At 46.5% G+C, this 12,108-nt stretch overlaps 1 protein-coding gene across 2 annotated transcripts in view; it reads right to left on the bottom strand.

Moving 5' to 3' along the window:
- LOC125332100 (WT1 interacting protein) overlaps window positions 1-12,108 on the bottom strand; it is an 84,567-nt gene that overhangs the window by 42,385 nt on the left and 30,074 nt on the right. For both annotated transcript variants that reach the window (XM_048316719.1, XM_048316721.1), the window contains exon 2: window positions 10,265-10,366. In XM_048316719.1, coding sequence (XP_048172676.1) covers window positions 10,265-10,366 — 102 coding nt within the window. The remainder of the gene's footprint in view (window positions 1-10,264; window positions 10,367-12,108) is intronic.

The following is a 12,108-nucleotide window of genomic DNA, read 5'->3' as shown; positions in this document are numbered from 1 at the left end:
GCCTCCTTGATATGGGGATGATGAGCTGCCAGCAGTCCTTAGATGCTGGGAATTCCAGGAAAAGACTAAGATATGCATAACAAATCAAAATGGGAAATTACCAGGGTACAGTAAGACTTCAAACAGTGCCAAAGGCAAGAGGAGCTAACCATTTTCTGGAGAAAAAGGTACTGACATGCAGTTAAGATCTTGACTAAAGTCATCCATTGTGCCTGTTTGAGATGGAAAACAAAAGATGCCCACACAGAAATAATAAAGTTTGAATTCTTCAGTAGCAGAGCAGACACATCAGAGCAAATGCAGGCAGAAAGAAGGAGAAAGACAACAACGTAGGGGATGGAAAACTTCCCACAAGATGCATCAGAGACAAAAACTGAAGTTCAATCCTTCCAACACACCAGGAGAACAATCAGGTAATGGTGGCCCATAGACCCTACTTTGGTCAGTCCAGAGCAGCAACAATGAGATCAGCTCCAGGGCAAAGGAGAGGTGGAGAGTCCCGCAGTGACAGAGAGGATCCAGGTGATACGGGGCTTTAGGGTAGGCTAAACACAGAGAGCCTGAACGTGTTTGTGTGCATGGGTAAGTTTTGTATGAGGACAAAGTGTACTGAGACAGGCTCCAGGAAAGAAACCATGAGTCGGCTGTGGGCAGGACAACAGATTCCCTGAGTGCTGAAGGACAAAACTGGTTAACTGCAGGTGTGGACACAGAACTGACTTATTGTTGAAGAAGGGATGATGACCTGTCTTACATAAGAAATTATTTCAGAGTTTAGTTTGCAGGTTTAGTTTTCAGTTGAGCAAAGATCCAGGACATCACTAAAGCATTTTCCACACTAGGGAACATACACAGGGACAACATACAGGAGAAACAGATCAATAGAGTTACAGGAAACCAGCCCTGTGTTTCTCCCTTAATTCATTCTCTTCTTCACTTTTTCCTTCCACCTGTTTTTTGGTAACACTTAAAAATTACAGAACCTGGAAATGGGAAACAGAAACATCTGTTGATAACACCAGTGACCTGCCTGTGCTCTGTTCTGGATTATCTGGATTTCTTCCCTCTGAGAGATGAACTCAACAGCAGCCCAAGGGAGTCTCCTCTTGTGTAGGAACTGAGGTGTGTTCCAAGAAAACATTTTAAATGGGCAGAGGGGAAAGTAAGAAAGGAAAAAAAAAAGAGAAGAAGGAAAGACTGAACACCCAGAAGATGTAGGTTTCAGAGAAGACAATCAAGACCTGCAGATAAAAGATGCCAATAAGGAAACAGGGAAATTTGTTACTCTAGACAAAGGTGACATTTCAGACCCACAAAACTATGTGAAGAAGTGATTAGGTTCTCTGGAGTTTCTACAGAAATAAAAAACAGAGACAGAAACCTTGTTAATTACAGCGTATTTTTTGTACTTTATGTGTTTTCCAACCCCTGAAACGATCACAGGTGCAATCAGGGATTGGTTCCACATTATGAACACAAAAATATTGTGGAAAGAATGCATCTCTGGTCAGTCAATCAAGTTTCCATCATGAGTTGCCAGGCAACCCCCACCAATTAAAATAACCATCAAAAGCCATCTATTTCATGCTGGAATCATTAATAGCAGAATGCACTGACAACCTTTCAAGCAAACAAGGAGACAGAGACAAACCACCAGCCAACTATTGATCCCATACCCTCTGATCATCAGAAGCAGAGAGTGCAAGCATTTCCCAGTTCCCTGTCAGCCAATACTGATCCCCACCACCTTTCCCTGGCACTGAGCCTCCAGCTCTAGCAAGGCTGCCAAAGCAGCTCTCAGAGTGACACTGTACCAAGACATACACTCCCCCAACCAAAACAAGCTTTAAGCACATGCATCTTCAAGTGTCTGGGATGTCCCCACGGCACTAAGGCAATCAGATGAGACACCCCTAAAAAACCAGGTTCTCTCGTAGAGCTGAACTAAGTTTAAATTAGTCACAGAATTGAAAACATCTCATGACATAACATTTACAGCATAGTCTGTAGCAGGGACCCAGCAATGGACTGCTTTATTTCAAGCCCAGCACACAGATCAGTGCCCTGCTGGGCCAGAGTTACCTGGGACAACAGATAGCAAGGCCGAGAAATACAAAATGCCTCCTAAAATGTAAAACTCAACTACATAAATTTTAAATAAAGGACAGTTTCCTGTGTCTCTACCCCATCTCAAACATTTCTGATGACCCTTTTCCATCCCATTATTTTTGTTCTTCTGGGATATTACCAGACTAACCACAGATCAAGATAAAACATTTTTCTAGCACTCGGTACCCAAAGGTACTTGGGCTGTTACATGGGCTGGTATCCAAGTTTTACTTTTAATTAAATTTATTATTACATTCCTTTGCTGAGACTCAGTCATGGCTCAGAGTCTCGCACAGGGAAGCCCAAACCATGTGAAGCCAGCTGTCATCTCTGCCATCCACTGCCTCTTTCTACAGTGAGCACCTCCCTTTCCTGAGTCCTGCACTGGGGGTTGGCTGGGACTGCTACTACAGACAGACTTGAAATAGCTTTATCTGCCTGTCCTGATAGGTTTTAAATGGGAAATGTGGGGCTGAGCACAGGCTGCAACTCATCCCAGAGATGCAGACTGACTCAGGCAGAAGTCTGCCCTCCTGCAGCAGCAGCAGGAGTCATCTCAGTGACACATCTACACCAGCCACAGTCAGCAGCACAGACACCAAATCCTTCCTCATAGCCAACCTCGCGCCTCCGCACAGCGCTCGGCTTTTCCTGGGAATCACATCTCCAGGTATCTGCCCCACACGCATCAGGACCTGCTGCCAGCTCCAGTTATGGCTTGGAAACCACCAAACATCCAGGTGGCCACAGACTCAATCCAACCACGGGCCGGAGTCGTGGATGAGCAACAATGGCAGGGTGTGAGCTGAGAGGGTCGGCAGGGAGGCACCCACAGCACAGCACTGAGTCACTGCTCAGCTTGGCCCCTGAGCACCAGGTACTGCCAATGCCTCTGGCAGGATTACAGACCAAAAACCCCAACATTTCAGTCTGCTCCAGTCCAACAGCATGTGGTTAGAAAACAGAAGGGAAAAGTGCACAAGGACATGAGCTACCCAGCAGCCTGTCACTGCGTGGCCCCTCCAGCAATGCCCATGAGCCCCTCTTCCTTCAGGGCTCTTGCTGGGTTTCCTTGGTGCCCAGAGGAGTTGCACAAAGTGGCTGCAGAAAGATGAACAGATACTGAACCTGCAGCTAAGTCAGGGAACAGTCGGTCACGAGGGACCAAGGGTTAACCACTGACACAAACACACGCATTTGTACCACTGTGATTACCAACTCTAACACTGGTGGACACACACTGCAGAGCTCATAGATTTGACACTGAATTTTGTTTTATTTTATGTGAAAGTCACATTCACAGACAATTTAATTTGCAGCTACAAAGCATGTACTGGCAGCATGCAATTTCGATGAGGTGACTCATGCCAAACTTATAAATACACTGTGGGGACAGAAAAAATGTGAATTGAAAATGAACCTTCCACTGGGAATTTGGGTGTTTTAAAAACTCACCAACTGCTGTAAATATACACTGAAGGGACAGCTTCCTTAAAATGTTCTGTGCCCTACTACCACCAAGAGCAAACAAAGGTTCAACTTGGGGCAGCAAATACGCAAAAGACCATTTCCAATGTCACAAGGAATTCTCCGGGACATGAGCAACCTCCTATTAATAGACATCTACATCTAGTAGTACTGAGTGGCCTCAGACAGAAGTGAAAAGGCAGGTTGTGACTGTGACCATGAACTGACTCCCTTTTCCCATCAGCTGGGGGCATGGGCTGGTGCAGAAGTGCCCTTCATAGCCTCGGGGTAGTAATAACAATACTCCCACTGTGGTTGTTCCACTTGGGCCTTTGAAACCAGCAGCTGTGTCAGCCCTCCCTGGCATCCCCCCCAGAGACCTCGATGAGCTTGTGAAGGCTGGACAAAGGCAGCAGCACTGCCCATCATCACCTAAACTGTGACACCCTTATGAGCTGTCCGTCAAAATTGAAAGTGCTGTCTGACCCCTGTGAGTGTTCCAGGTTGGCCAACAGCCACCAGGTGAGAGCCGCATCCCTTCAGATGCCACAGTTTGCTTTAAGCTTCTGGTTGATCTTGCCATGATTTCCCGTGCCTTAAAACCGCAGCAAAAGCTCCAATTAAAGATGAATGGCATGCTCAAGGATTTGCCTTCACATAGGAGAGCAGAACATGGTCCTGGTTTTTATGGTGAAATACATCTCAGCTTTGAGAGTAGAGGCTTCAAACCCTTAGCTCTGCAAAGCTCATTCCCTGACCATCTCTTACACCCCATGAGTAACAAACAGAGAACTGACAGTCCTCATTGTAAAGATTTATCACTGCAGTTTCTGCCATCATTGCCACTGGATTAAAATTTTCAGCCTGAAAAGACGCTGTGAACAGCATTATGATCTGCAAACTGAAGGTGCCTGCCTGTTAAGTTATCTTCTTTAATGAGTATCAAACAGAATCCACTAATTCCTGCAACTGTTCACCTGCACTTAGATCACACAAGCTATCTGGCATTATAGCAATACCCTTCAAGAAATCCCGTCATGCTCTGAAACACTATCAAGAGGAATTAGATGATGGGCTTTTCAGGCAGATATTTTTCAGCTCTTGTCTTCCATTAGCAAAGTCTGCAACTGAACTCCTGCCAAAGCCAAGGTTTTATACTTAACAGAAGGCACAGAGTATGTTGTTGCCTGAATTCATGTCTGTTATTTAAGATTCAGCAAAACAATTTTACATACGAGTAATAGAACATATCTAAACACATTGAAGTGCTTTGCTGAATCAAGGCCTAAAAGAGATTCTGTTGGTGTCAGGGCTGAGAGAGAATCTGCATTTAAAAACCATCCTAACAAGCTTCAGTTGTTTCCTCTAAGAGATTGTGAATAAAGATCAACATTGAAATACCTGATCTCAGGAAATCAGATCACTTTGGCTTCTACCTTACCTGAAGAGAGTTATTTGACCTCTGGGAAAAAAAGCTGTCTGAGGAGCATGGCTTTAGGCAGAAGGCTGTAGGGGTTTACAGAGATGTGGCAAAAGTCTACTGACAGAGCCAGGATGTGAGATGCTGAACTTGCTCAGTCATGGGAGCAAGGCTCAGCCATCCAGAGCCCACTGAACATAGGCAGAAAAGCAGCACATAAAACATGCCCAGCATGTCATCTACTCTTCCTTTGCATTTTAATTCTAATCTCACTTACTGGTGAAATCTCCTTTTTCTGAGGAGATCCTGTACACTCTGAATCAATACATTACTGAGTTGTCTTCCCAAAGTTGCCAGAACTAGGAAGACAACGAAGACATTTACCATCTGAGCATTTTACCAAAATGTCTAGAGGGGACAGAAGTCTCCTGTTTATTTACTGTGTACCTGAAATACTTCCTCTTCTTTTCTGCAGTCGTGTCCTCAAAGAGGGAACCACCATCACTGCAGGAGACCCCAATAACCCCCCTTCCATCCTTATACCCCTACAATGGCAAGCCTGGAGCCCTCCCAGAGGTGCCCATGGCTGAGAGTCTATTTTTGGGTCTCCACTTAATTACAAGCAACATAAACTCCCCAGCAACCATGTGATAAACAATGGTGGGAGTGGGAAAGGACAGCATTGGGAGCTCCTGGGAAGGCACAGGATGGCCTGGCTTGGCACACGCTGCCCACTTCAACCAGGACACCCTTACAGATGGCACCTGGCACAGAAACCGAAGGCAAACTCAAAGAAGTGCCTAAGAAAGGGCTCTGACTCAGGCAGAATTTCCACTTCTCTGCACAAGTGCACTTGTCTTTGCTGAGTTGAAAACACTCACTGCCAAGTGATGAAATGAGGCCTTGGAGGCTCCATCATTCATTATCACATTTCAGCCTGAGTGGTCTCCAAACCACAACTTTTCCCAAGGGTTTGAAATATTATTTTATTTATTTTTTAATTGTAGCTGGTTAAGTATTGAGCCCTTATCTAAATCAGATGTCTTCAGGTGCAGAATTATTGTTCTTTGGTCATTGCCTTTTATTTTCTACAGCCATTAGATTGAAAGTAAAACTGAAAACTGCTGGAGGTGAGCTCAGATCATTCTTGTTATTTGGGGGAAAAAAGACAGACTGAAAAAGGAAGGCAGTCTCGTACTCTTACTCTCACATTTCTGAGATGCATTCTGATGGCATGGCCAGGTTTTGGTGGTGGGGTGGCTTCTGTGAGAAGCTGCCAGAAGCTTCCCCTGTGCCCAGCAGAGCCAATTCCAGCCGGCTCCAGGACAGACCCACCCCTGGCCAAGGCTGGGCCCAGCAGTGACAGTGGCAGCAGCTCTGGGGAACATCTGGGAAGGGGGAGGAAATCCCCGAGGAATTGCAGCTGGGTGACAGCAGTGGGAATTTGTGAGAGGAGCAGCTCTGCAAACCCCCAGGGCAGGGCAGGAGGGCCAGGAGCTGCTCCAGGAGCTGCAGCTGAGGTTCCCCTGAGCCCGGGTGCAGCCCAGGGAGAGGCAGCTGTGCCCCCGCAGCCCGTGGGGTCCAGGATGGATCAGAGATCCCCCTGCAGCCCCTGCAGGGCCCCACACGGCAGCAGGGGCTGCCTGAAGGAGGCTGTGACCCCGGGAACTCCACGCTGCAGCAGCTCCTGGCAGCACCTGTGGCCCTGTGGAGAGAGGAGCCCAAGCTGGAACAGGTTTGCTGGCACAGGGGACCCAGGCTGGAGCAGCTCCTGAAGGACTGACTGCACCCATGGAAAGGGACCAGGCTGGAGCAGCTCCTGAAGGACTGACTGCACCCATGGAAAGGGACCAGGCTGGAGCAGCTCCTGAAGGACTGACTGCACCCATGGAAAGGGACCCAGGCTGGAGCAGCTCCTGAAGGACTGACTGCACCCATGGAAAGGGACCAGGCTGGAGCAGCTCCTGAAGGACTGACTGCACCCATGGAAAGGGACCAGGCTGGAGCAGCTCATGGAGTTCGCTGTCTCCTGTGGGAAGGACCCCACACTGGAGCATGGGAAGAGTGTGAGGAGCCCTTCCCCTGAGGGGAAGGAGCAGCAGAGACAACCTGGGATGAGCTGAGCACAGCCCCCATTTCCCATCCCCCTGCACCACTCAGGGGAGGAGATGGACAAAGCTGGGAGTAAAGTTACGCCCAGGAAGCAAGGAGGGGTGAGGAGAAGGTGTTTTAAGCTTTAGCTTTTATTTCTCATTATCCAACTCTGATTTGGTTGTTAACAGATTTTTTTGTTTTGCTGTGTCAGTAACTGGTGAGGGATCTCTCCCTGCCCTTATCGTGACCCATGAGCCTTTCCTTACATTTCCTCTCCCCATCCAGCTGAGGAGGGCAGGGATGGAGTGGCTTTAGTGGGCACCTGGTGTCCAGCCAGGGTCAACCACTACATAAACATGCACAGGAACTACAGCATAGACACCGGTTTAGGCAGAGAGAACCAATGGACTTCTCTACTCTCCCATCAAAGACTCAGAACAAGCACCAGTGTTGTGATCCTCAGCCTAACAAAGATCGTTAATGATCACCCAATTACCTAAAGCTTGGCTCAACTTAAAACATTCTCCAAAGGGACATTTGGTCTTAATCTGAAAACAAAGAAGAATAGAGAATCTGCCACTTCTCTTGCTATTTTGTTCCAGGAGTTAATCATCTTCATTGTAGAAAAACTGTCTTTGATTTCCTATTTGAGTTGTGTAATTTCAGGCTCCAGGAAAGATCTCTCTCGTGTTTGTCTCTAGTACATATGAGACCACTTTCTAATGCTGTTTCATGGTCCAAGTCCTTACAACCTCCAGTCACATGTCCCTCCCATAACTTCAGATACCCAAGATACACTGGGCTCTTGTGATTACCTTTTCTCCAGCCTTTAATCATTTACTGAAGTTCTTCTGGGCCCTCTCTAGTTATTCTCATCCATCTAAAGGTGGGCACCAAACCTACAGCTCAGGATTCTCACATGGGTCCCAGCAATGTCCCAAAATGAACTCCCAGTTCATAGAGTACAGTAGTGTAAGAAGTTCCCATTTGGTTGCTTGTCCAAGAGCTCCTGTAAAACCTTTCCAGCATCATTCTCAAGGGTGCAGTTCCCACAGACAGGACCTGCATGCCTTGGTCCCAAGCTCTGGATCTACTGGCACTGTACTGAACCACTCTGGGTTTCCCAGGGGTTGCACAGCCCAAAATACAGCGAGACACAAAAAGAGTTAATGCAACACCCTCTTCCCAGCTATGCTCACATTGATCCTATTTCAGAGCTGAGCTGAGAGGAAAAGCTCTGCTTTGGACTCACCCTTGAACACAGCTGAACCGAAGCTTTGATCAGGTGTTTGACCTGCCCCAGGCACTGCAGCCACAGCAGCAGCACAGCCCCTCTCCAGTGCCTAAAGAAGTGCCCCAACACTCCCCTTCCAACGGGGTTGTATCAGAGGTTGCAGACAGAATGAAATCCAAGCCCTTCTCACTTGTGAGCCATCCTGGTGGATGACAGCTGGGCCCTCCAGCCCAGGGCAGCACGGTGAGAGGCTGGGAGGACAACCTGGACATCTCCCTGTGCGTGTGGTGACTCACGGGGAGCTGCCTGAATCATCAAATTCCAGGGCACTGTGGGGTGGGGCAAACAATGCTCCAAGTGGACATGTCTCAAGCTGCACCACGGCCACACACATCTCTCCAGAACAGTCAGAAAAGCTTGTTGTGTGTTTAAATAATTGAGTTTGTATTTTGCTGTTTAAATACACTTCTTGTCCCTTATACATTTTCCTAAGGAACAGTGACCTGCACACAGAACCCCATGACAGCAAACATGCAGCCTGAGTACTGAAAACAACATTTCTGCCCCAGAGAGGAAGCTGGAATTCACTCATACAATTAGGTTAGGTTAATGCCGTGGACAGACATTATCTGATACACTGTTTTGTAATCCTTTGCTAAGCAGGATGCTGTTCACTTTGGGAGCCAACAAAACAGCTACTCACTTACTGTCAGACCTGAGCGAAGTCAGGAGCAATCCCTGAAGGTCTGAGATGAGTTCAACCCCACATCTGGTAATGGTCCAGAGTCATTTAGAAAGGTCACTAAATTCTACATTCAGGTTGAAGGTTTCTTTAAACCAATATTTATCAGTACAAATCTCAGGAGAAAAGACAACACTTCTCCTGTCAGAAGTGAACTTTACAATGTTCTTTTGATTATCAACTTATTTGGTTCTATGCCAATAATCCTCTACTCTTTTTCTAATCCTTAATTAATCCTTTTTATAAACAATCTGTGCTCAGCACGTTCTGCTCAGAATCAATCTTTTCCTGTGTATGTGTATCATAACAAGATCTTCAATATCCAGGCAAATATTTTCATATATAAGGAACCTCACTAGATGTGTATATAAAACAAGAAAAATCACCTGACTCCTGGAAATTGAGCTCTCACACTTCCCTTGAGCTTGGTGGGAATTTGTGAGCTCTCAGCAGTTACAGACAAGACACTGAGGAAGTCTCCAACTTAAGTTCGTAATGCCTGACTTAAGGCACACTTCTGAAACTGCTGCCCTGAATTTTCCATTTCCCCTGGCAAAGCCAGAACTTCCCCAAATCACACACAGAAACATCTCTTTCAGATTAAAAAGGAAACCTAAAAAGGTCCCAAGAACAGCAAGGAGCAAACAGTGATTTATCGTCTACTTTTCCCCTACAAAAATAAAATCTTGTAATAGCGTGAGACATTTCAACACACAGTTTCTATTTGTTCTTGTCACATTCAACCATAAGTGAACAATTTTTGAGCACTGCGCATACACAGAAATGACAAATACACATGCCTGACTAGACTTGCATTTGCAAATAGAAAGTGACAAAAATATGGTTTTCACTGCACAGATTTTACCCCTTTTTTCTATTAAAATGATACATGCACATTACAGTTCTATAAACACAAGCGATTTAAAGCATGTAGTGCTTCCAATAGAGAGGTTGAAGCCATTTTGTAAATGCAGCCCTTCAAACAACCAAACACTACTTTTCTGGGCTGCTGCTTAGGAAAACACCATTGAACACTTACGGATGGCAAATAAAAAACAACTTTTGAAGCTGGAGCCCTGCGTGGGAATTTTTCCTAGGGCAGCAGGCAAGATGAGGTCTCACTTTGTACACTGTTTGCTAAAGGAATATATATTACAAAAGGAAGCCACATACCAGGGGCATGGCAGATCTGACTTACCACAAGAGCAGCACGTGAAGCAGTTGGTATGATAGAGGTTACCCATTGCTTGGCAAGCCTGGCTCGCTCCATACACACCTTTTCCACATTTTATACAAATACCTACAAAGCAGAAAGAGAATCAAAGTTAAAATCCTCCACAGCTCCTAAAAACAGCTCCAGGCCGTTAATTCACAGCACTCATGATGCCCCCCATCAGGCCCTAAATCAATGAGCTCCTCACCCTGAATAGATTCAAGTACCCAAGGGAGCAGTAGGCGGCTGCAGTGAAACAAATGCATGGAAATTAACCCAAAATTAAGGGGGGCCAAGCCTCTGCTGGTGTTCAGTGCAGAGAGACTGAGGCTGGCTACAGACAGAAACCCGGAGGAGGCAGGTGCCACCAGAAAGGACAGAGAAATCCACACACTCCCTGAAAACAACTCCACCAGCCCAAGAAATAATTCAGTGAGACCTTCACAACTAAATGATCCACCACATGACATACAACCATCACTGATAAAACAATTCAGTCCAAACCCAAAAGACTTCTCCTTGGCCCTCTCCACAAAGGCAACATCAAGCGCGTTTGTCCGCAGTGAAGGCCACTGAAAAATGGATCTGTCAGTCACATTTAGTAATTAATTCCTCGTGAACAGAGGATGTAAGCTCATAAACACAACCTGGCACCTTACCACACCAAACAGCAAAGCCTCTGCCTTCCTTATGATCTCAGGGCAGAAATTCTAGCTCACAGTTCTGCTTCAGTGGGGTCAGAAATTCAACTTCACTGCCCAGGCCTGCTCCTGGTGATGCCAGGGATGACTCCCATGGAATCCTAAGGAGACCAAAGCACCAGGAGCCAACAAGTCAGTGGTTAGCTCTACACATGGCTGACTCACAGGAAGGTCATGCTTTCAGTAACTCTACAAAGAGGTTTTTTTGGGATGGTTTGGGTTTTGGGAGTATTTAAACTTATTTCCTCAAAGTTTTAAGAGTGGTTTGCCTGTGCATTTCTTTCTACCTATGCATAACCCCTCTGAATTCAAACCCAGAAAGGGAGGTAATTCAAGGATCCCTTTGGGTCTGTATCCCTAAGAAGAAGAAATTAAACTCTGGGGAATCCATGTCCATCTGTCACACAATTGGGACTACTGATTCTTAAGTTCTTCTGAGATGGCCATAGGTCTCTATTCAATTCTAGCAGGACAGTCCATCAAGACAAGGCTGGTGATATTTTTTAAATACTACAATAGAAAATAAAAATGGAGACTTTTTTGCTTCAAACAACTCTAAAGAAACTGCTGTGTTCCATGTGTTGTTTGAGGCTCTATTTCTACAAGTGCATGCACAAGCTGGGCATCAATCATTGGCACCAACAAAACTGCTAATACACCTAAGAACCTAGGAACTAGAGAACTACAAAACCAGGCTTTTATCTTGCAGAATTCTTCTTTACTGTGCTGTGAACATTCTAGGTAAGTACATGGAAAATAAAAATGCAAGTTCTTTGGGGGAAGATCAGCATATTATGAACAGGTGTCCCTCTCTTTTCCTGGGAGACATCCTGCCATGAACTTCTCCAGCCTGAGAGCCTCCCCAGGCTGCAGTCCTTTATCAGCTGCTCCAGCCTGGGTCCCCTGTGCCAGCAAACCTGTTCCAGCTTGGGCTCCTCTCTCCACAGGGCCACAGGTGCTGCCAGGAGCTGCTGCAGCGTGGAGTTCCCGGGGTCACAGCCTCCTTCAGGCAGCCCCTGCTGCCGTGTGGGGCCCTGCAGGGGCTGCAGGGGGATCTCTGATCCATCCTGGACCCCACGGGCTGCGGGGGCACAGCTGCCTCTCCCTGGGCTGCACCCGGGCTCAGGG

Source organism: Corvus hawaiiensis, chromosome 12, assembly GCF_020740725.1.
Source record: "Corvus hawaiiensis isolate bCorHaw1 chromosome 12, bCorHaw1.pri.cur, whole genome shotgun sequence".
Taxonomy (NCBI): domain Eukaryota; kingdom Metazoa; phylum Chordata; class Aves; order Passeriformes; family Corvidae; genus Corvus; species Corvus hawaiiensis.
This window is presented reverse-complemented; position numbering and strand designations above follow the sequence as displayed.